This window comes from Ranitomeya imitator, chromosome 2 (assembly GCF_032444005.1).
Source record: "Ranitomeya imitator isolate aRanImi1 chromosome 2, aRanImi1.pri, whole genome shotgun sequence".
NCBI classification, from domain to species: domain Eukaryota; kingdom Metazoa; phylum Chordata; class Amphibia; order Anura; family Dendrobatidae; genus Ranitomeya; species Ranitomeya imitator.
The window spans coordinates 765,839,944-765,865,631 of record NC_091283.1 but is presented as its reverse complement, the minus strand read 5'-3'; the positions used below and the strand labels follow the sequence as shown (position 1 = coordinate 765,865,631).

The 25,688-nt window shown below is 43.4% G+C and overlaps 1 protein-coding gene across 2 annotated transcripts in view; it reads right to left on the bottom strand.

Annotated features, from left to right (window-relative positions):
* HERC4 (HECT and RLD domain containing E3 ubiquitin protein ligase 4) overlaps nucleotides 1–25,688 on the bottom strand; it is a 152,460-nt gene that overhangs the window by 5,145 nt on the left and 121,627 nt on the right. For both annotated transcript variants that reach the window (XM_069753442.1, XM_069753443.1), the window contains 3 exons: nucleotides 18,501–18,667; nucleotides 17,317–17,383; nucleotides 16,139–16,221 (listed from right to left, as the gene is read on the bottom strand). In XM_069753442.1, the coding sequence (XP_069609543.1) occupies nucleotides 16,139–16,221; nucleotides 17,317–17,383; nucleotides 18,501–18,667 (317 nt within the window). The remainder of the gene's footprint in view (nucleotides 1–16,138; nucleotides 16,222–17,316; nucleotides 17,384–18,500; nucleotides 18,668–25,688) is intronic.

The window sequence follows — 25,688 nt, the reverse complement described above, 5'->3', positions numbered from 1 at the left end:
AACATAGAACATACAAGTACAGTTGCTTCTCGCAAAATTAGAATATCGAAAAGTTAATTTATTTTAGTTCTTCAATACAAAAAGTGAAACTCATTATATAGAGTCATTACAGAGTGATCTATTTCACATGTTTATTTCTGTTAATGTTGAGGATTATGGCTTACAGCCAATGAGAACCCAAATTACAATACTTTATAACACCGGCATGAAAAATGATTTTAAAATCCAAAATGTTGGCCTAATGAAATGTATGTTCAGTAAATGCACTCAATACTTGGTCAGGGCTCCTTTTGCATCAACGCAGCGTGGCATGGAGGTGATTAGCCTGTGGCACTGCTGAGGTGTTATGGAAGCCCAGGTTGCTTTGATAGCAGCCTTCAGCTTGTCTGCATTGTTGGGTCTGGTGTCTCTCAGCTTCCTCCAGACAATATCCCATTAATTCTCTATGGAGTTAAGGTCGGGTGACTTTTCTGGCCAATCAAGCACAGTGATACTGTTGTTTTTAAACCAGGCATTGGCATTTTTGGAAGTGTGGACAGGTGCCAAGTCCTGCTGGAGAATGAAATTTCCATCTCCAAAAAGCTTGTCGGTAGAGGGAAGAATGAAGTGCTCTAAAATTTCTTGGTAGATGGCTGCACTGACTTTGGTCTTGATAAAATACAGTGGACTTACACCAGCAGATGACATGGCTCCCCAAACCATCTCTGATTGTGGAAACTTCACACTAGACCTCATGCAGCTTGAATTGTGGCCTCTCCACTCTTCCTCCAGACTCTGGGACCTTGATTTCCAAATGAAATGCAAAATTAACTTTCCTTGTGGAGTGTGTCAATGACTGCCTTCTGGACATCTGTCAAGTCAGCAGTCTTCCCCATGATTGTGGAGCCTACTGAAACAGACTAAGGGACCTTTTTAAACCCGTAGGAAGCCTTTGCAGGTGTTTTTTAATTATTCTTATTTACTGAGATAATGACTTTTGGGTTTTCGTTGGCTGTAAGCCATAATCATCAACATGAACAGAAATAAAACACTTGAAAAAGATCACTCTGTTTGTAGTGACTCTTTATACTATAGGAGTTTCACTTTTTGTATTGAAGAACTGAAATAAATTAAAGGTTTGATGATATTTGAATTTTTTGAGAAGCACCTGTATATCCACAGCATTCATGTGGTGACTGCCATAAATATACTTCTCTTCAGGAAGGAAAATATACTGAATGTTTACAAGTTCTCTCCCACACAACATACAGGAGTCAACACCCAACATTATTTGTTATGGAGCTATACTAGGTACTTAATAGAGAATAACACATTATCCCCAAGTCAGTCTAAGAGGTAGATTTTGTTCTGGGTCCCACGCTTTTGCTTCCCAGCAGATGGCAGCTGCAGATAATGTACTGCATTGTGGATATAGACCCATTGACTTTCCACCAGTTTAACACAAAAGAACCCCCCAAAAAAGACAAATGCAGGCATTTTTTACTCAATATTCTAGTTTGCCATTTCATGTGCATTAGTTATTGGTTATAAATTATTGACGAGTGCATCATCTTATATAATGTAAAGTATCTTAAATGGAATCTGTCACCAAGTATTTGCTACCCTATCTGAGAGCAGGATGACATAGGGTCAGAGACATAGATACCAGCGATGTATCACTAAAAGTACCGTCACACTCAGCGACGCTGCAGCGATATAGACAACGAGCCGATCGCTGCAGCATCACTGTTTAGGTCGCTGTACAGACGTCAAACACGGCAGCTCCAGAACGATGGAGGAGCGAGCCAGTGATGTAACGGCGACTCACTTATCGTTCTTGCTGGTTGTTAGCTCCATGTGAAAACATTGCAGGCATCGTTGCTTTTGCTGTCAGACATGATGATACACGCCGACCTGACGACCAAATAAAGTTCTGGACTTCTAGCTCCGACCAGCGATGGCACAGCGGGATCCTGATCGCTGCTGCGTGTCAAACACGAGATCGCTATCCAGGACGCTGCAACGTCACGGATCGTTGTCGCTCTCGTTGTAAAGTTGCTATGTGTGACGTTACCTTTAGTATGTAGGAAGTTGAATGTCAAGTTAAGTTTTGCTACATATGTACATAATGCTTGTATGAATATAAAAACAGTACAGTGGTGTTTAAAGGGCAATAAGGCTTACGATCCTTGTGACAAAAGAAAAAAATGAATCATTTCACTCCCACTGAATTGACGGATTTAACCTGTGATGTCACCATTCCAAAATGAATGTACTTGTCAAGTGTCCGGAGGTCGCAGCTGACATATTCCAGCAATGCTAACAACTCAAGCCTTTACGGTATAAATAGATTCATCGTCAGCCATGACTGTAGGTGCCATATTGTAAAGAACTGATGACAGACCCATAAATACCAGTGTGAACAAATAACCTTTGTCTGTTAATAAACGAGTCTGAGTGCCAAAGATCTTCAGGTTTTAGTCATGGATAATATTAGAGCTGATCGCCAGGCTCAACAATGGCTTCGGCTCATTGGCTGTGTGTAGGTGATGGATACCTGATAATCGTCCTGTCCCTGGTGGGTCTTGTGCTTGTAGTTTATCGAACAGCTTGTAGACCAGCAGAACTATAACAAACTGAAAACCGTACCAAACTCATACAGGTTTTCTTACATTTTATGAATTTGTAACTTTTTTTCCATTTTCTAGTCTCTAGACCTGTAGGAGGCCTTGTTTTCTGCTTGGCAAGCTGATGTTTCGATGATGCTATTCTGGGATACATATAACATTTTGAAAGCTTTTTATTGAATCTTTTAGGGAGCTGCTGCAAATAAAAAATGTCAGTATTGGCACTGATTTTTTTTTCTTACAGCAGTACATGTGTAGGCATCAACTAATTTTATATTTTGATAGAGTGGACTTTTTCAGATGCTGTATTACCAAATATGCTTTTTATCAGAATACATTCAATATTTCACTTTCAGATGGGCTTCTACAGGTCCCCCTGGTCTTACTTTAACAGAGCAGCCCACCTTAAAGGAAATGTAGCCACCTAATCTGGAAGAAGCATAATGTGGAGAAAGCGATTGTTTCAAGTTATGTATAACTTAATTTTCTTCTTGCTGTAGGTTTGATACAATCAGTTTTATCACTAGAGGACTAGTAAACCTGCTGCCATGCAGTCCTCCATTTTCATGACCTCTGTGAAACCCCACCCCCACCACTGATTGACAGCCTTCTGTGTATACAGTGAAAAAGGAGAAAACCGCCAATTATTGGTGTGGGCGGGATTATACAGAGCTCAGCATTCAGAGAACTGCTAGGTCTGTAGCAGAGAGAACAAGTTTTATTATACTCACCTGGCGGCGGTCCAGTCCGATGGGTGTCGCAGGTCCAGGGCCTGGTGCCTCCCATCTTCATGCGAGCTCGTCATCCTGCTTACCTCGTGCCACGCTCCTGGCGTACTGATTTGCCCTGTTGAGGGCAGAGCAAATTCCTGCAGTGCACAGGCGCTGGGCATCTCTGACCTTTCCCGGCGCCTGCGCACTGCAGTACTTTGCTCTGCCCTCAACAGGGCAAATCAGTACGCCAGGAGCGTGGCACGAGGTAAGCAGGATGACGACATTGCATGAAGATGGGAGGCGCCAGGCCCTGGACCTGCGACACCCATCGGACTGGACCGCCCCCTGGTGAGTATAATAAATAGTGATGAGCGAATATACTCGTTACTCGAGATTTCCCGAGCATGCTCGGGGGTCCTCCGAATATTTTTTAGTGCTCAGTGATTTAGTTTCCAAAGACATACTGATAGGGAATTTAGATTGTGAGCCCCATCGGGGACAGCGATGTGTGCAAACTGTAAAACGCTGCGTAATATGTTAGCGCTATATAAAAATAAAGATTATTATTATTATTTAGTTTTCCTCACCTCAGTTGAATGATTTACATGTTAGCCAGCTTGATAACATGTGGGGATTTCCTAGCAACCAGGCAACCCCCACATGTACTTATGCTGGCTAACAGATGTAAATCATTCCGCTGCGGCAATAAAAACTAAAACTCCGAGCACTAAAAAATACTCGGAGGACACCCGAGCGTGCTCGGGAAATCTTGAGTAACGAGTATATTCGCTCATCACTAATAATAAAACTTGTTTTTCTTCTCTTTCAGGTCAGACTGGAGGCTTATCTACAGCATTATAGAACGCTGTAGAAAAACCCCGAAAGGCAGTGGCTGCATCTTATAGCGGCAAAACGAGGTGACAGGTTCCCTTTAAAGAGAACCTGTAACCTCCAAAGCGGCCTCCAAGACTTCTACCGAGTGTCCCCCATCCTCTTGAATTTTATGCCTCAACATACCAAGTCAGCACAGAGCTGCCAATGGTGAATGAGAATTACTTATTGAACTACGTTTTTTCCCTTCTCATGTACAGCAGCATAAAATTAATGGTGCTTTAAAAATAAATAATTACGAACAAACACCTCGCATTGCTCCAAAACAGCAAATTTTCAACATTTGTAACAAAAGAATTTTGGCTTGAAAGCTTTTATGAATCGTGCCCAACATGTATGATCTCCTAGTAATACCCCACCCCCACATATTTTAGGACATGCCCAGGGGGGAGACAGCAGTGATGGTGTTCCATTTAATAGTGCTCTATGTATGCTCGGAGTTTTAACCCTTTCAGCTCCCAAGCCCATTTTCACCTTCATGACCAGGCCAAATTGTACAATTCTGACCAGTGTCACTTTATGTGATAATATAACTCTGGAACGCTTCAACAGATCCCACTATTTCCGAAATGGTTTTCTCGTAACATATTCTAATTCATGATAGTGGCAAAATTTCTTCGATAAGACATGCATTTTTGAAAAAAAACCAACAATGAAATTTGGTGAAAATTCAGCAATTTTCAAATTTTATTTTTATGCTCTTAAATAAGTCATCGCACACAAAATAGTTAATAAATAACATTTCCCACATGTCTAGTCTACATCAGCACAATTTTTGAAACAATTTTTTTTGTTAAGAAATTATAGGGGTTAAAAGTGCTCAAAACGAAATTCAAGAAGTTTCACCATCAGGTGCTTCACAGAGATTTTTGGAATATGGAAGGAGAAAAAAAAAAAAAAAATCAATATTTAAAACTTTTTCCACAAAAAAAGTACTTCAGACCCAAATTTACTTTATTTCTACAAGTGTAACTGGAAAAAAATTACCCCAAACAGTGTTGTGAAATGTCTTCTTAGCATGCAGATACTCCTTATGTGGGGAAACTACTGCTTGGGCGCATGGCAGGGCTCAAAAAGGAGGTAGTGCCATTTGACTTTTTAAATGTAAAATGTGCTGGAATAATTAGTGCACGCCGTGTCACGTTTAGAGATCCCCTGATGTGCTTTACCCCTACATGTACGGCACATGTCGTGTCTCCCCCTTTATTACGGGCTCCGGCGCTGAGACCACATCTTTTCCGGCACATAATCGTTTTGACATGTGCCCGCAACCGTGCCAGATATCGGTGATCCCGGTCACCTGATCGCGGGTCACCGATGGGTTGGCATGACAACCAGAGGTCTCCAGCAGACCTCTATGGTTGTCACTGCTGGACTGCTATGAGCGCTGCCTGGTGGTCAGCGCTAATAGCAAGTCAACGATTCTGCTACATACAGGCGATCGGACTATTGCAGCATGCCAAAAGTAAAAAAAAAAAAAAGTTTAAAAAAGTATTTAAAACGAAATAAATAAAAGTTCAAATCAACCCCTTTCGCCTCATTCAAAATAAAAAAATCAAACATACACGTATCTGGTATCGCGGTGTTCAGAATCGCCCGATCTATCAAGCTATAAAAAGAATGAATCTATTGGTAAATGGCGTAGTGGAAAAAAAAAAAAGTAAAAAATATCAGAATTAAGTAAATTTGATAAAAGCAACATTGCATTAAAATGCAATAATGGGCGATCAAATGATCGTTATCCAAACCGAAATGGCATTATTAAAAATGTCTGCTCGGCACGCAAAAAATAAACCTTCAACCAACCCGAGATCACGAAAAATGGAGATGCTACAGGTCTCGGAACATGCCGCAATTTTTTAAAAATTTGTTTAACAAACTTTTGATTTTTTTTTTCCACCACTTAAATAAGAAACAACCTAACATGTTTGGTGTATATGAACTCGTAATGACTCAGAGAATCATAATAGTGGGTCACTTTTAGCATTTGGTGAACATGATAAAAATAAAATCCAAAAAACAAAAAAAAAATGTATCGTGGAATGTAACTTTTTTTTTGCAATTTCAGAGCACTTTTTTTCTCGTTTTTGGGTACATGATATGGTAAAACCAATGGTGTTGTTCAAAAGTACAACTTATCCCACAAAAAAATAGCCGTTACCAGGTCATATTGATGGAAAAAAAATAAATAAAAGTTATGGCTCTGCGAAGAAGGGGAGCGAAAAAAAAAAGGCAAAAATGAAAAAGGGCTCCGTCATGAAGGGGTTAAATATTGGAAACCACAAGTTACACCATTTTGAAAACTAAACCCCTCTGGGAACTTCTCATGACGTGTGGTGGGCACCTCCCCCCTCCCACAAAAAATGTTATTTCAGCCGTATTCTCACATAACAGGAGAAAAGAGAATCCAAAATTTGTGTAATTTCTCCTGAGCATGCAGATACCCCATATGTGGGGGTAAACTACTGTTTGCGTGCACGATAGGGCTCAGAAAAGAAGGAGTGAAGTTTTGGAACGCAGACTTTGATGGAATGGTCTGCAAGTGTCAAGTTGCATTTGGAAAGCGCCTGATGTGCCTTAAATAGTGGAAAACCCCAACAAGTGACCCCGTTTTGGAAATTAAACCACTTAAGGAATTTATCTAGATGTGTGGTGAGCCCTTTGAAACCACAGATGCTTCTCAGAAATTTACAACGTTGATCTGTGGAAATAAAAAAATAGGGATTTTTGTGTACTCACCGTAAAATCCTTTTCTCCGAGCCATTCATTGGGAGACACAGACCGTGGGGACACAGACCGTGGGGTGTATGCTGCTGCCACTAGGAGGCTGACACTAAGTGATACAAAGAAAGTTAGCTCCTCCCCTGCAGTATACACCCTCCTGCTGGCTCTCAGCTAACCAGTTCGGTGCAAAAGCAGTAGGAGATCAATAACAATATATGAGCATATAGCATGTCATATTATATATGAGAGTATAGCATGTCAGATTATAAAAAACAATCATAAGCTAATAACAGGGTGGGACCTGTGTCCCCCAATGAATGGCTCGGAGAAAAGGATTTTATGGTGAGTACACAAAAATCCCTATTTCTCCTTCGCCTCATTGGGGGACACGGACCGTGGGACGTCCCAAAGCAGTCCCTGGGTGGGGACAACAATAGATCAGGCCCTGTGTACACAAGTGCGCCACCGCGGCCTGCAGAGTCCGCCTGCCCAGACTCACATCTGTGGAAGTGTGGGAATTATAGTGCTTCAAGAATGCATGCGGACTGGACAAATCCGCAAGCTTGCAGGCGTGCCTTGCCGACGCCTGGTGCCTAGAACCCTTGATAGACAGGGAGATAGGCTGACATCTAGCACGGAAGGACTCCTGGATGGTGGAACGAATTCACCATGTTATCATGGTCGATGAAACGGCTAAACCCTTCCTGAAAATGTCAGGAAGCCTTCCTCTACCGTCAGGAAGCACAAATAAAGCGTCCAACCTTCGGAAGGACGCCGTCCTCAAGATGTACCTACTCAGAGCACTCACTTCGTCCAAATTATGGGGGAACTCATTCCATTTTGTGGACTGGTGCCAAAAGAGATTAGGGAAGAACTATGCCCTCATAACAGTGGTAATACAGTACCACCTTGGTAACAAGGGATGGGGATGGCCTGAGGACAACCTTGCCTCGAAGGTAATAAGGGAAAAAGTCTGAAAGAGCAGAGCAGCTAGCTCCGAAGACTCGTCAGAGTGAGAATATTGCAGAGGAAAAAGGGGCGACTTTCCCTGATAGTAAAGTCTGCCCAGATGAAAAGGAGCCTACTGTAAGGCTCCTAGGAATAATAAGGTCCCAATGAGCTAACGGTATGCGATAGAGAAGGACTACGTGTGAAAACTCCCTGTGAGAAAGTCCCTACTTGCAGTTGTGCTGCGATAAGGCGAGAAGATACTAGCTCCGCAAACAAAAAACGGACGTGGTCAGTGCGGATCTCTGAGGATCACTGGGGCCCCTTTCTGCTTCCAAAAGGCTTTCAGAAGCAGTGGAAGGGGAGTTATGTTAACTGGTACCACGGCAGAACCAGAGCATGGAGTGCGATGGCTCTTGGATCTCGAGGCCGAACCACGAACTCGAGAACATTGGCCTTCAGTCTGGATGTCATCCCTCCTACAACTGGAGAGCTCCAGGAAGGACAGATCTGATGGAAGACTTCGGGGTGAAGTTCCCACTGACTTGAGGCGGAACCCTGACGGCTGAATTTGTTTGCCGTTCAGAGTTCTACTCCTGGGATATATACTACCGAGATCACCGAATAATAGACTTTGGCCCATCAGAGAAAGTGAGGTACCTCGGTCATGGCGCCTGACCGTGGGTACCTGCTAGATGACTGACGTATGGCACCGCCATGGCATTATCCAATTGAATTCGGATAGGGTGACCCGCCAGAAGGCAGTGGACCTGCTGTAGGACTACCGTTCGGATCTCCAGAACAATGATAGGGAGAAAAAGACTGGCATTGGTAGTTACTAATAACCATTGAACCGGGAGAAAGGCCCTGGATGAAGAAGGAGCTCAGAGACTATTGTCTGAAAGTCTGTTTGACTTGCTGAAAACGAGCGGAGCGAAGGAAACCGCTTCCATTGTCGTCACCATTTTTCCTCAGAACTCTCCTAGTAAATCGAATGAAATGAGGGGGTGAGTAATCAAGTCCTCAGAACTCTCCTTGCGCGAGCTCCCTGTTGAAGGGCCATGACCTTGTCTCGAGGAAGAATTACCATCCTTCTAGAAGTGTGCAGGATCATCCTCAAAAAGGATATCTGCTGGGCATCGCAAGTGATATAGACGACTCAGCGTAGTCCTGGAAGGGCGGCTAGACAGTCGACCACACAGGGCAGGACGAGCACGCCTCTAGAGTGCAAGAGAAACATGACATCTGCCATGACCCGTGCGAACACTCTGGGTGCGGAAGCAAGGCCAAAGGACAAGGTTGTGACTTGAAAATGCTGTTGACGAATGGAAAGGCGAAGGAATTTTTGCAGAGGTTAAGCACCCCGAATATCGATGGATGCCGGAAACTGCACCTTTTTCTGTTGAAGTAATGGCTGAGCAGAGGGACTCCATCCAAAGAAGGGGGACCATGTCAAAGGTTGTTAGAAGTTTGAGGTCCAGGGTCGATCTTACTTTTCGTTCCCCTGTTTGGAACCAAGATCCCTTAGATCTAGACTGTGCTGGATAATCCTTATACAATCCTTTGTCAGTCTCCCGCTCAAAGGATTTGATTGGCCAGTTGTTGCTGGTGTGAATCAAGGTAGTTAAGGTCTCCAGCCAGGAGACCATTGCTCTAGCAATCCATGCGGCCGCTAGGGAGGATAGAGCGCCGAACCCGAACGAACCAGATTTGCTATCTGACAGTCCGTGGTATTTTTAATTGATGACCCATCGGGTAGGGATACTGGTAGGTATACCACCCGGTTAATCTGCCCCATGGCAGAATGTGCGGCTGCATCCAGCAGGTCATAGTCTCTTGCCATCGCCGCTCTCTTTTCACAGTGCAGAGATAAAAATTAGGAACCCTCAATCCATCAACCTCTTAACAGGGAAGTGGAGAGGAATTGTCCGCCTTCTTGCATCTTCCGCTAAATAGTGGTGATGCAGAGGGGGGTGCTCGTACGCCAAAAAGGGTGCCTCTGTATGTCCACAGAGTTCAGGTCTCCGGGTGGACAGGACAGGTTGTCTGGCGTTAGGCCTGGAAGCAGAAGAGGAAACATGGAGGCGACACTCCGTGTGCTCGTCTGTTGATGGTGTGGGGAGATCGGTGCCCTTTAAAGGACCCGTCGCCCTTAAAAAAACAGGCCAGGCATGGCATCCCACGTAGAGGCTTCTGTCCAGTGAATCGCTTATCCGAATTGAATGGCAAATGCTCTCGAGGGAGTTTAGTCTCTGAAGCTTTGGCAAGTTCAGGCAATATCCAATCCATATTCGGAGCTTTGTGGTCATCAAATCATTGGTGAGGGAGCAGGAAACGAAAAACTTCCGTTTTCTAGATGCCTGTATGTTTCTAGACGCCTGCACGTTTCTAGAATACTTGCGGCCCCTGCTAGCCGACGGCTCCCATGTAGGATAGGGACCATGTATATTGGTCCTGCGAGCACTCCAAACACAGAGGGTACACAGAGGGATTCAATCTCTTGGTCAGAGAACCATGGATTGTGGTCAGTATAGAAGTCCACTGAGGTGAACTAGAGGATAAAGCTGGGGTCGGCGGCGGAGGGCTCCTCGGATTGATCAAGAGCCTTTAAGACCAGGGAATACTGATCATGCACCTTTAAGACCAGAGAATACTGGTCATGCACCTTTAAGACCAGGGAATACTGGTCATGCGCCTTTAAGACCAGAGAATACTGGTCATGCGTCTTTAAGACCAGGGAATACTGATCATGCGCCTTTAAGACCAGGAAATACTGGTCATACGCCTTTAAGACCAGGAAATACTGGTCATGCGCCTTTAAGACCAGGGAATACTGATCATGCGCCTTTAAGACCAGGAAATACTGGTCATACGCCTTTAAGACCAGGAAATACTGGTCATGCGCCTTTAAGACCAGAGAATACTGGTCATGCGTCTTTAAGACCAGAGAATACTGGTCATGCACCTTTAAGACCATAGAATACTGGTCATGCACCTTTAAGACCAGGGAATACTGGTCATGCGCCTTTAAGACCAGAGAATACTGGTCATGTGCCTTTAAGACCAGAGAATACTGGTCATGCGCCTTTAAGACCAGGGAATACTGGTCATGCGCCTTTAAGTCCAGGGAATACTGGTCATGCGCCTTTAAGTCCAGAGAATACTGGATATGCGCTTTAAAAGATCAAGGAATACATGTCATATGCCTTTAAGACTGGGAATACTGGCCATATGCCTTTAAGACCAGGGAATACTGGTCATGTGCTTTTAAGACCAGGAAATACTTGTCATGTGCCTTTAAGACCAGGGACTACTAATCGTGTGCCTTTAAGACAAGGTACTTCCTTACCCGGGTACTGATGTAGAGTCGATGTGTCCCTTTAATGCAAAAAAACTGTCACCCCAGTGTGAGCTGGCCGGGTGGACCAAGATGGCCACCGGGAGTAGCGGAGTTGATAAAATCTCGCAGAGAGCGAGAAGCGCCAATTTGGGGGGCGGAGCCACAGACACGATGTTGAATAGGCCCAAGCCTAAATTTCTGTAGCCGGCGGACGTCACCAGTGGGTCGTTCCAGGCAAGACTTCCAGGATGCGGCCTACAAATCGGCCGAAGCCAGGGGCTAAATTTTTGCAGCCATCCAGAGCGTTACCTCAGAGAGGTGGGCCACAGGGAAGTGGCTGAGGCTGCCTGTCAGCATGTGAATATCCCACTGAAGATGGATCCACTCACCATTGATGCGCGTCCCGGCATGGAGCCGCCGCGGATGTGGGTTTCAGCGCTGTTCTGTGCAGCGTGGACGGTGCAGGGATAAACCTCAATCCACCATCCCTTTGTTAGGGAGGTGGAGAGGAACCGTCCGCCTCCTTGTGCCATCCGCTTTCACAGTGGTGGGACAGTGGGGGCTGCTCGGACGCCATAGAGAGGGGCCTCTGTACAGCCACGGAGTTCAGCCCCCGGGTGGACAGGGCCAGTTGTCCGGCATTAGGCCTGGCTCCAGGAGAGGATACATGGAGGCGACACTCCATGTGGTCGCCTGCTGCTGGTGTGGGGAGATCGGGACCGTGAAAGAACCGTCGCCCCTGAAGTGAGCTCAGGCATGGCTTCCCACGTCGCAGGAGAGGGTACGGGGAGGAATACTCGCCGTGCTCGCCTGTTGATGGTTCGAGGGAGATCGGAACCTTGCAAGGAACCGTCGCCCCCTTCACTCCGTTAATTAAAAAATAAAAATTTACAGAAAATTAAACAATAAAATAAAAATGTTGGGGTCTGAAAGAGACCCATGTGCCTCCTACAGACACTAAGCAAGAACTGGTTAGCTGAGAGCCAGCAGGAGGGTGTATACTGCAGGGGAGGAGAGAACTTTTTTTGTATCACTTAGTGTCAGCCTCCTAGTGGCAGCAGCATACACCCCACGGTCTGTGTCCCCCAATGAGGCGAAGGAGAAATATATATATTTTTCACCCAAAGTTGATTTAGCTTCAAATGCTTTCATTTTCACAAGGATAGCAGTAGAAAATGGACCAAAAAATTTGTTGCACAATTTCTCAAGAGTACAATGATTTCCCATATGTGGTCGAAAACTACTTTTGAGGAACAGTGAACAGCTTAGAAGAAGCATCATATTGGAGTTGAGATTTTACTGGACTGGTTTGTGGTGTGGTGCCATGTCACACTGGCAGAGCCCCTGAGGTGCCAGAACACCAGAACCTCCCAATAAGAGACCCCATTTTACAAACTACACCTCTCAATGAATTCATCTAGGGGTGCAGTGATCATATTGAGAGCACAGGTGGGTCACAGAGTTTTACACCATTGGGCTGTGAAAAAAAAACAATAAAATTACATTTTACCACTAAAATTTTGTTTTAGCCCCAGATTTTATATTTTCACACTGGGAAATGGGTAAAAAAAAAAAAAAAAAAAAAAGGCACCAAAATTTGTCCCACAATTTCTGCTGAATGTAGAAATATCCCATATGTCTACTGTATTCTCACACATCCCTTGTACATTGTGAGCCCTCGCGGGCAGGGTCCTCTCTCCTCCTGTACCAGTTGTGACTTGTATTGTTTAAGATTATTATACTTGTTTTTATTATGTATACCCTTCCTCACATGTAAAGCGCCATGGAATAAATGGCGCTATAATAATAAATAATAATAATGTGTGGCTGTACTGCTTAGACATACGGGGGGGGGGGGGGGGGACTCTGGGATGGAGCGCTATTTGCCTCCTGGAGCGCAGATTTTCAAAGAATAGTTTGCGGACTCCATATACAAAGCCCCCAAGTGCTAGAAGAGCAGAATCCCACCTCAAGTGACCCCATTTTGTAAATTAAACCCCTTTGGAAACTTGTGTAGTGACGATTTTGACTCCATTGACATTTTCCATAAATAAGCAGCAGTGGATGTTGCCGAGTGAAAAACTGCAAAATGCCATGGTAGTGACCAGTGCGTGGTATTGACCAGCTTATGCTTCTGGAGACATGCACCCGTAGATTAGGTGGGCTTTCTTCGCTACAGAATTGCCAAGCTGTGGATGCTAAATGTGGTTTAGGTACACTGTGGGGCGCAGAAGGGAAGAAGGGATGGGGCCATTTGGATTTGGGAATGCAGACGTCGTTGGATTTCTTTTTGGGGTCGAGAAGCCATAGCGCTTTTCCAGATTCTTTGTACTACCAGTAACGTGAAAGCCCCCTATATTTCCACTGACAGATTATGGACCCGAGTGGGGACTGGAATTTTTTTTTCATGGATTGATTTGCAGCTTTTGTTAGGAACATTTTACATAACGTTTGGGATCACATTTATTCTATGCTGAGCACTTACATTGGAGCTTCCATCTAAATCTCTGAGTGAAGCAATTTAGATGAAATCCCTGAGGCATCCATTCACTATAATGAGGCAGCAGAGATAATCTGGACTCAGTCTGGTCTCTGTTCAGCATTGTCATTTTCAGAAGTGCGTAAAACTGTGGGAGACGGCACTTTTATGCACGCCTAAAAAGATGGACACAGCCAGATCATAGGTCAGACGCGTCCACAGTGCCTCCATCTACCTCATTATAGGGAATCTTCCGCTGGGGGTTCTGTCTGTAGCACGTATTTCAGAGATTTACACGGAAACCCCAAAACAAGCTCAGAGCACAGGATAAATGTGAGTCGAGCCATAGGGTATGTGCACACGTAGATTTGAGCTCTGCGGATTTTTCCACAGCGGGTTTGAGAAATCCGCAGGTAAAAGGCACTACGTTTTACCTGCGGATTTACCGCGGATTCCTATTATGGAGCAGGTGTAAACCGTTGCGGAATCCGCACAAAGAATTGACATGCTGCGGTGTTTCCGCGCATTTTTTTCCACAGCATGGGCACTGCGGATTGCGTTTTCCATAGGTTTACATTGTACTGAGATCCGCAGCAAAATCTGCAACGTGTGCACATAGCCGTACTGCGATCTTTGGGAGGCAGAATGAACAAATCAACAGCAGGTGAAGAATTGGTTTTATTTATTTTTATATGGCGTTTTTTGTGCGGTATCAGTAATTAGATGACTATTTTTCGGGTCCGTTAGATTACAACAATATTGATTTACATTGTTTATGTATGGCTGACGCCACACACTAAAAGATGCTTTTTTTTGTGAGTAACAATTTTTCCATATTTCTGCAGACAGACATTTTTTTTTTAATGCCGCTAAGCGTGTGGTAAAATTAATAAGGAAGCAATAGTCTTCGGGTCAGTTGGCGCTTTCATACGTTTTTTAAAAACTTTTTTTTTTTTTTTTTTTAGAAAAAATAATTTTTTTTATCAGCTGACACCCGTCACTGATCACATGCGCACAGCCAATGTACACGCAGTGTCGCCATGACGTATCCATATGTCCAAGGTCAGTAAGTACCTAGCGACCTGTACATATTGATATGTCCATGGTCGAAAAGGGGTTAAACAAAATGTCAACATAACTATTTAACAGACCCAGAAGAGGATTTATCTGGCCAATGGGGAGACAGGGATGCTATAATTAACGATCCATTTACACATGTAAATGCCACACTATACTGTAATTCTTTATAGTTGGACAGCCCATCTAATTAATTGGCAAAGTCTTTTTCCCCACATACCATAAGACAGGGGTGGGCACTTAATTTTTCCAAGGGGCCACATGAGAGACTGTGACTGTAGTGAAGGGCCAAACCAAACTCCTGAAATTAAATTAGCTCAATATATCATAATTATTATTATTATTATTTAATATTGAACAGAATTAAGTATGTCAACATCTCCCTATATAAAGAGCCCACACATAGCCTCCCTATATACAGCATAAACCTCAGAAAGCCTCCCATATACAGTATTGCCCCAGACAGCCTCATAAGTACATACAAACATCCTATACACACCAGTCACCTCGCTCCCATTCCCCAGCGCTCTGCTCTCATCTCCGATGTACTGCTGATGCGATGAAATGACATCATTGAGTGTCAGCTGATTGGTGGAAGGGGATGAAGATAGTGGTGACATTGGGTGGAAAAGGATGGACGATGGGCGGGGAAGGGCACGGTGCGGTCTGTGCACTAATCTTCCAGCTCTTTGGTTGTCATGGTCTGCTCTGGAACAGCCAGGGGGCCAGATGTTGCCTGCGGGCCGCGCTTTGCTCAGGTCTACCATAAGACACTCAATGTCCTCCATATTATTATAGTACAGCTTGTCTTAGATGTGTTGGTTCATACATCTTATATGTCCTTGTATTTAGCATCAGCTTGCTTTTATTGTATCAAGCGTCTATTTGTATGTTATTTTTAAAGAATAAAACTATTTTTGGGCTATGATAAACTCTCTCTTTGGGCTTTTTTCTTCTTGCCCATGTCCTGACTTGTCATTTGCAACTACATTGCATTGCTTATCATATACTATCCCAGAGCGGGCAGCAAGGTGGCTCAGTGGTTAGCATTGGTGGGTTCAAATCCCACTAAGGACATCTGCAAGGCGTTTGTATGTTGAAGCTAAGTATTAACTTCACTACCAAAATGTAACTCCTGGGAAGTAAGGAACAAAAGGAAGATTGTAGCTCTAAAGTCATCAAAATTCTGAACATCTCTACAAACTATAATACAGACTGTAAGCCACGAATCCCTGAACTATACACAGACTCCTATTCAAAGAAATGCAATTAGTATAATAAAGCCGATTCTTATTTTACACATGGGGAAGTAATGCGCTACGGCGGACAGGGGATGTTTCAGCAATCATAAAGAACCTACTTGTTTTTCTGATTTACAACTGTCTCTGCGCCATTTGGAATTAGTTCCCTGATTTCTGTATTTCCAAAGTTATCCACTGTAACCTGTGCCAAAGAAAGGGAAAGTCAGTATGGGAACCTTCCACCTAAGCAAGTAAGGGTACGTTCACAGCTATCGGACATGCTGACGTTTTTTTTATCTGGATTTTCAAATGGAAAATCCAAAGCTGCATACAGTCAGTCACCCATAGATAAAGATATAGAGCTTGTCCTCCGGAGTGAATTTATAAACCAGAAGCATGACAATTTCTACAAATGGTATCACTGCAATTTTTGCTGTAAATTCAAATGTAATCCGCAGCAAAACTGCAGAAACGAAAGTCCACAAATCCAGATAAGCATTATAACTCAACCTCCCCTGGCGCTTCCATGACTGCTCTTCATTTGACCCCCATCATTTTTTATGCATCCAATCAGTGATGACGAGCAGCAGTCGAAATGTCATCATGTCATCTCTGCATCTATTATATATATATTCCTAATCCTGTGGAAAGATTCTACAGGAATCACTGCCCTTTATAGAGAATCTGCCAAATTGTTTTGCTACTCAGTAGCATGATGTAGAGGTAGAGACCATGATTTCAGTGATGCATCACTTACTTCACTGGGTGCTGCAGATTTAGCAGTTCTCCGAATGCTGAGCTCTGTATAATCCCGCCCACATAACCGATTGGCAGCTGTGTACATTTGGCATAGACGGCAATCAGCCAATCCATGATGGGGGCGTGGTTGGACTACCTTGCAGCAGGCCAATTAGTCCTCCAATTATAAAATCAGTTTTTATCAACAGGAGATTATCAAACTTAAAGAAAGCGGACTAGAAGTGACATCAATGGAATCGGTACAATTGTCTGACAATTGTCAGACAATGATGCATTTGTTCGCTTTCTTACATTTTCTCTTACAGTTGCTGGCTATATTTCAAGATACTGAACTGTAGCAGCTGTTTCAATTTTGTATCACTGACATCTGAATGTCACTTTTTTCGCGTAACCTTCATATTCTGTATTATTCGAGTCCTATTTAGAAAATTGATAGGATGTGAAAACTGGATAGCACAGAAAACCTAACACTTGTAGTAGAGGAGGCCTGAGGCTTGGTGGAAGATACTGATTATCAATGGCCAGAGCAGACACGTACTGTAAAGTTGAGGCAGAACGTGTCTTCCATGTCATCTTCCATGTAGTCCAGCAGTTGCTGCATGCTCCTGAAAGATGAACAGACTGGTGTTATAGCGACACATCTTTATCATTAATTCAATTCAGAGAATTTTTTTAAAAACGAACAAGTAAAATTTCAAGACGGTCAACACACAGGACAAAGTCTGGAAATGTCATCAGAGATCACGAAATTGAAGTGTGCATGTAGGAGGAGACACCACCACATTTGAGACTTACGGTAATAAAAAGAGGTTATACAGGATTTAAACAAAAAAGGGCTGAGTGCACTAAAAAAAAACATTAAAAACAAACAAAGGGGACCACTGGAGCGGCAATGTTTAAAGGATTATTCCCACAACTGCATCATTTTTCATAAGGCACAGTAAATGCATACTTCTTATTAAAGGGAACCGGTCACCAGGAAAACGCCATCCAATCTGCAGGCACCATGTTATAGAGAAGGACCCAAGTAGATACATTCAGTATTACCTGTGTTTCCATCATTTAGTCCTCTGCTCTTGCTGAGATGTTGGGTCCAGTGGGCGGTCCCATCAGTGACTGACAGCTACCTCTGTAAGCACTCTTATACAACGAAAGCTGTCAGTCACTGACAGCACCACCCACTGGACTGAAAATGCCAGAAAGAGCAGAGGGTCAAATGATAAAACACAGGTTATACTGAATCTTTACGCACAAAACTATATATCTATTCAGCTCCCAACTGCTCTATAACATGGCGCCTGCAGATTGAACTGCATTTTTATGGAGACAGGTTCCCTTTGATATACAGAATAAACCCAACAATGTTTGTTTCTTGTAGCTTTTGTGTCCCTTTTCATGTTTAATCTGCTCCTTGGTGCATCAAAGCAGAATGGGCAATTCTACTCTTATCTGCTAACACTACATTTCCCAGCAGCACTTGCTTCTCAGTGATGCAGACTTAGCAAACACAGAGAAAGAAACATGCATAGACGCAGGGATCAACAAATATAACAAATGTTATTTATTACAAGTCCTTAGACCACACACTATATATTTAAAAACATTTAAAAGCCAAACATAGAAAAAAATTACCCAAGAAGATAAATAATCCACATGGAAAATGATCCCCTAGTAAATTACCCCAAAGAAAAAAAACTATTTCTTATTAATATTTGGAATCACCTGCCAACATCTGGCATTAGCTCCTTTAAATCATCCAATGTCGGTTTTCTCTTTAAAAGTTTCTTATATAAGGCCAAAGGGAAATGAAGGTCAACAATTGCAAAATTGTAAATTGCTAAGCCACAAACGACACCGATGAGATGGAACAAATTGCTGTCCTCAAAAGTCTGGAAGAAACAAATTTATTATATGGCAAAATATATACAACATTAAAAAAAACACTACTGTAACATTATACAGACAATGGAAAAAGTTGCAGCAGAAACGTTATTTTCAAAGAATTAATAAAAATGCCTCCCCGAAATAGAGCAGGAGAGGCTGAGCAGAGTGATCCAGGAAGTAAATACAACGGAATAGCAAAGATGCATTAACATGTTTTACAGAACATAACTGGCAGAGGCACGATCTGTTAGGCTGCCTGTCAGTACAAGCATCAGACCGGCAGTCTCCCTTACCTGAACTTACACCTTCAGACAAATATGATGCTGTAAGTTTGGGTCGAATGACTAGCGTTCCATTCGAGAATTGCAGGTGATATATGGATGGTGACATAGGTCTGTCTAAACCCAACCCAACACTGGCACGGGGACAACGCACTGCACTATTAGTAGTGCAATGTTCTATCAGTTCAAAAGGACCACATGATCAATCTTCCTTGTGGGACCAAAACATTGTAGAAAATATATATATACTGTACACACACTTAAAGAAGCATTAATCCTCCCATCAAAGTTTTAATCCTCTTAGTATATTGCAATCACCATAGTATACAGCTCTGGCAAAAATTAAGAGTCCACCACATCAAAACCCTGTCATGTGCAGCCCAATCTCCAGACCTGAACCCCATTGAAAACCTCTGGAATGTAATCAAGAGGATGATGGATAGTCACAAGCCATCAAACAAAGAAGAACTGCTTACATTTTTTGCGCCAGAAGTAGTGTGAAAGACTGGTGGAAAGCATGCCAAGACGCATGAAAGCTGTGATTAAAAATCATGGTTATTCCACAAAATATTGATTTCTGAACTCTTTTTGAGTTAAAACATTAGTATTGTTGCTTCTAAATGATTATGATCTTGTTTTCTTTGCATTATTTGAGGTCTGAAAGCACTATTTGTTTTGTAATTTTGACCATTTCTCCTTTACAGAAAAAAAAATACAAAATGTATTGCTTGGAACTTCAGAGACATGTTGCCAGAAGTTTATAGAAAAAAAGAACAATTTTCATTTTACTCAAAAATATACCTATAAGAGAAAAATCAGACAAACTGAACATTTTGCAGTGGTTTCTTAATTTTTGCCAGAGCTGTATAGCACTGTGTACGTACTTGTTTATCATTCTCCCTTTCTATTCAGTTATCCATTTTTTTCTGCTCTCTAGAAACAGGAAGTCTCGTGTTCCTGCAGAAATCGTTCCCCTCTTCATCTCATGACCCAGCTGCTCCCTCCTCCCCTGCCATTACACTTTTGTAGTGACTCATGACTTGTGCAGACAAAATTGACCTCCTGTTTCTACATAGAGCTTAGAAGGATTCACCTAGTCCGTTTTTAATCACGTGATGTCATAGACCTAATGGAAAAGATAAGAATTAGCTGCGTAGAAAAGCAAAATGAGAAATTGTAAATATTAGTGCCATCTAATATGATGACAGCACTATATTAATAAGATAAAAATTCTGATGGAAGTGTTTCTTTAACCCCTTCCCGACCTTTGACGCCACGTAGGCGTCATGAAAGTCGGTGCCATTCCGACCCATGACGCCTATGCGGCGTCATGGAAAGATCGCGTCCCTGCAGACCGGGTGAAAGGGTTAACTCCCATTTCACCCGATCTGCAGGGACAGGGGGAGTGGTAGTTTAGCCCAGGGGGGGTGGCTTCACCCCCTCGTGGCTACGATCGCTCTGATTGGCTGTTGAAAGTGAAACTGCCAATCAGAGCGATTTGTAATATTTCACCCATTATAACGGGTGAAATATTACAATCCAGCCATGGCCGATGCTGAAATATCATCGGCCATGGCTGGAAATACTAGTGTGCCCCCACCCCACCCCTCCGATCGCCCCCCCACCCCCCAGATCTGGCCGGTACACTGCTCCGGCTCCCCTCCGTCCAGTGCTCCGCTCCCCCCCGTGCTCGTGTCCGCTCCCCCCGTGCTCCAATCACCCCCCCGTGCTCCAATCACCCCCCCTGCACTCCGATCCACCCCCCCCGTGCTCCGTTCCAGCCCCCCGTGCTCCATTCCAGCCCCCCCCCCGTGCTCCGTTCCACGCCCCCTGCGCTCCGTTCCACCCCTCCCGCGCTCCGATTCCCCCCCCGTGCTCCGATCCCCCCCCCCCCGTGGTCCCTCCCCACCCTATCATACTTACCGATCCAGCCGTGGTCCCGTCCGTCTTCTCCCGGGCGCCGCCATCTTCCAAAATGGCGGGCGCATGCACAGTGCGCCCGCCGAATCTGCCGGCCGGCAGATTCGTTCCAAAGTGCATTTTGATCACTGAGATATAATCTATCTCAGTGATCAAAATAAAAAAAATAATAAATGACCCCCCCCCTTTGTCACCCCCATAGGTAGGGACAATAAAAAAATAAAGAAATTTTTTTTTTCCACTAATGTTAGAATAGGGTTAGGGGTAGGGTTAGGGGTAGGGTTAGGGGTAGGGCTAGGGTTAGGGTTAGGGGTAGGGTTAGGGCTAGGGTTAGGGCTAGGGTTAGGGCTAGGGTTAGGGCTAGGGTTAGGGCTAGGGTTAGGGTTAGGGTTAGGAATGTGCACACGTATTCTGGTCCTCTGCGGATTTTTCCGCTGCGGATTTATGGCGGATTTACCGCGTTTTTTTCTGCGCATTTCACTGCGGTTTTACAATTGCGATTTTCTATTGGAGCAGTTGTAAAACCGCTGCGGAATCCGCACAAAGAAGTGACATGCTGCGGAATGTAAACCGCTGCGTTTCCGTGCAGTTTTTCCGCAGCATGTGTACAGCGATTTTTGTTTCCCATAGGTTTACATTGAACTGTACACTCATGGGAAACTGCTGCGGATCCGCAGCGTTTTCCGCAGCGTGTGCACATACCTTTAGAATTAGGCTATGTGCACACGGTGCTGATTTGGCTGCGGATTCGCAGCAGTGTTCCATCAGGTTTACAGTACCATGTAAACATATGAAAAACCAAATCCGCTGTGCCCATGGTGCGGAAAATACCGCGCGGGAACGCTGCGTTGTATTTTCCGCAGCATGTCAATTCTTTGTGCGGATTCCGCAGCGTTTTACACCTGTTCCTCAATAGGAATCCGCAGGTGAAATCCGCACAAAAAACACTGGAAATCCGCGGAAAATCCGCAGGTAAAACACAGTGCCTTTTACCCGCAGATTTTTCAAAAATGGTGCGGAAATATCTCACACGAATCCGCAACGTGGGCACATAGCCTTAGGGTTAGGGTTGGAATTAGGGTTGTGGTTAGGGTTAGGGGTGTGTTGGGGTTAGTGTTGTGGTTAGGGGTGTGTTGGGGTTAGGGTTGTGATTAGGATTATGGCTACAGTTGGGATTAGGGTTAGGGGTGTGTTGGGGTTAGTGTTGGAGTTAGAATTGAGGGGTTACCACTGTTTAGGCACATCAGGGGTCTCCAAACGCAACATGGCGCCACCATTGATTCCAGCCAATCTCGTATTCAAAAAGTCAAATGGTGCTCCCTCACTTCCGAGCCCTGACGTGTGCCCAAACAGTGGTTTACCCCCACATATGGGGTACCAGCATACTCAGGACAAACTGCGCAACAATTACTGGGGTCCAATTTCTCCTGTTACCCTTGTGAATCTAAAAAAATGCTTGCTAAAACATAATTTTTGAGGAAAGAAAAATGATTTTTTATTTTCACGGCTCTGCGTTGTAAACGTCTGTGAAGCACTTGGGGGTTCAAAGTGCTCACCACATATCTAGATAAGTTCCTTGGGGGGTCTAGTTTCTAAAATGGGGTCACTTGTGGGGGGTTTCTACTGTTTAGGCACACCAGGGGCTCTGCAAACGCAACGTGACACCCGCAGACCATTCCATCAAAGTCTGCATTTCAAAAGTCACTACTTCCCTTCTGAGCCCCGACGTGTGCCCAAACAGTGGTTTACCCCCACATATGGGGTATCAGCGTACTCAGGAGAAACTGGACAACAACTTTTGGGGTCCAATTTCTCCTGTAACCCTTGGGAAAATAAAAAATTCTGGGCTAAATAATTATTTTTGAGGAAAGAAAACGTATTTATTATTTTCACGGCTCTGCATTATAAACTTCTATGAAGCACTTGGGGGTTCAAAGTGCTCACCACACATCTAGATAAGTTCCTTTGGGGGTCTAGTTTCCAAAATGGGGTCACTTGTGGGGGGTTTCTACTGTTAAGCCACATCAGGGGCTCTGCAAACGCAACGTGACGCCCACAGAGCATTCCATCAAAGTCTGCATTTCAAAACGTCACTACTTCACTTCCGAGCCCCGGCATGTGCCCAAACAGTGATTTACCCCCACATATGGGGTATCAGCGTACTCAGTAGAAACTGGACAACAACTTTTGGGGTCAAATTTCTCCTGTTACCCTTGGGAAAATAAAAAATTGCAGGCTAAAAGATCATTTTTGAGAAAATAATTTTTTTTTTTATTTTCATGGCTCTGCGTTATAAACTTCTGTGAAGCACTTGGGGGTTCAAAGTCCTCACCACACATCTAGATTAGTTCCTTTGGGGGTCTAGTTTCTAAAATGGTGTCATTTCTGGGGGATCTCCAATGTTTAGGCACACAGGGGCTCTCCAAACGTGACATGGTGTCCGCTAATGATTGGAGCTAATTTTCCATTTAAAAAGCCAAATGGCGTGCCATCCCTTCCGAGCCCTGCCGTGCGCCCAAACAGTGGTTTACCCCCACATATGGGGTATCAGCGTACTCAGGACAAACTGGACAACAATATTTGGGGTCCAATTTCTCCTATTATCCTTGGCAAAATAGGAAATTCCAGGCTAAAAAAATCATTTTTGAGGAAAGAAAAATTATTTTTTATTTTCATGGCTCTGCGTTATAAACTTCTGTGAAGCACCTGGGGGTTTAAAGTGCTCAATATGCATCTAGATAAGTTCCTTGGGGGGTCTAGTTTCCAAAATGGGGTCACTTGTGCGGGAGCTCCAATGTTTAGGCACACAGGGGCTCTCCAAACGCGACATGGTGTCCGCTAACAATTGGAGCTAATTTTCCATTCAAAAAGTCAAATGGCGCGCCTTCTCTTCCGAGCCCTGCCGAGTGCCCAAACAGTGGTTTACCCCCACATATGAGGTATCGGCGTACTCGGGAGAAATTGCCCAACAAATTTTATGATCCATTTTATCCTACTGCCCATGTGAAAATGAAAAAATTGAGGCGAAAAGAATTTTTTTGTGAAAAAAAATTACTTTTTCATTTTTACAGATCAATTTGTGAAGCACCTGAGGGTTTAAAGTGCTCACTAGGCATCTAAATTAGTTCCTTGGGGGGTCTAGTTTCCAAAATGGGGTCACTTGTGGGGGAGCGCCAATGTTTAGGCACACAGGAGCTATCCAAACGCGACATGGTGTCCGCTAACGATGGAAATAATTTTTCATTCAAAAAGTCAAATGGCGCTCCTTCCCTTCCGAGCCTTACCATGTGCCCAAACCGTGGTTTACCTCCACATGTGAGGTATTGGTGTACTCAGGAGAAATTGCCCAACACATTTTAGGATCCATTTTATCCTGTTGCCCATGTGAAAATGAAAAAATTGAGGCTAAAAGAATTTTTTTGTGAAAAAAAAGTACTTTTTCATTTTTACGGATCAATTTGTGAAGCACCTGGGGGTTCAAAGTGCTCACTATGCATCTAGATAAGTTCCTTGGGGCGTCTAGTTTCCAAAATGGGGTCACTTGTGGGGGAGCTCCAATTTTTAGGCACACGGGGGCTCTCCAAACGTGACATGGTGTCCGCTAAAGAGTGGAGCCAATTTTTGATTCAAAAAGTCAAATGGCGCTCCTTCCCTTCCAAGCCCTGCCGTGCGCCAAAACAGTGGTTTACCCCCACATATGAGGTATCAGCGTACTCAGGACAAATTGGACAACAACTTTCGTGGTTCAGTTTCTCCTTTTACCATTGGGAAAATAAAAAAAATTGTTGCTAAAAGATAATTTTTGTGACTAAAAAGTTAAATGTTCATTTTTTCCTTCCATGTTGCTTCTGCTGCTGTGAAGCACCTGAAGGGTTAATAAACTTCTTGAATGTGGTTTTGAGTACCTTGAGGGGTGCAGTTTTTAGAATGGTGTCACTTTTGGGTATTTTCAGCCATATAGACCCCTCAAACTGACTTCAAATGTGAGGTGGTCCCTAAAAAAAATGGTTTTGTAAATTTCGTTGTAAAAATGACAAATCGCTGGTCGAATTTTAACCCTTATAACTTCCTAACAAAAAAAAATTTTGTTTCCAAAATTGTGCTGATGTAAAGTAAACATGTGGGAAATGTTATTTATTAACTATTTTGTGTCACATATCTCTCTGGTTTAACAGAATAAAAATTCAAAATGTGAAAATTGCGAAATTTTCAAAATTTTCGCCAAATTTCCGTGTTTATCACAAATAAATGCAGAATTTATTGACCTAAATTTACCACTAACATGAAGCCCAATATGTCACGAAAAAACAATCTCAGAACCGCTAGGATCCGTTGAAGCGTTCCTGAGTTATTACCTCATAAAGGGACACTGGTCAGAATTGCAAAAAACGGCAAGGTCTTTAAGGTCAAAATAGGCTGGGTCTTGAAGGGGTTAAAAAATGTAAAATCTAAAAATAAAATCCTATTTTTCCAAACAAAAAGTTTTTAAATCTAACAAAAACAGTTGGACAAAAAAAAACCATCTTTTTAAATTGATATTACTGTACAAAACCTGAGAAGTTATAAACTGGAGATCACTGTCCACCATGTTCCAAATTATTATGCAAATTATATTTTTCTCGGATTTTCCTAAATGGTCGGTGCAAATGACTGTCAGTCTAATAAAAGTCATCACCCGTTAGATTATACATCGAAATTTTTTGAAGAATAAAAACTCAAAATGCACGGTTCCAAATTATTAGGCACAGTAGAATTTCTAAGCATTTGATATATTTTAAAGAACTGAAAATGTTCATTTGTGGAATTTGCAGCATTAGGAGGTCAC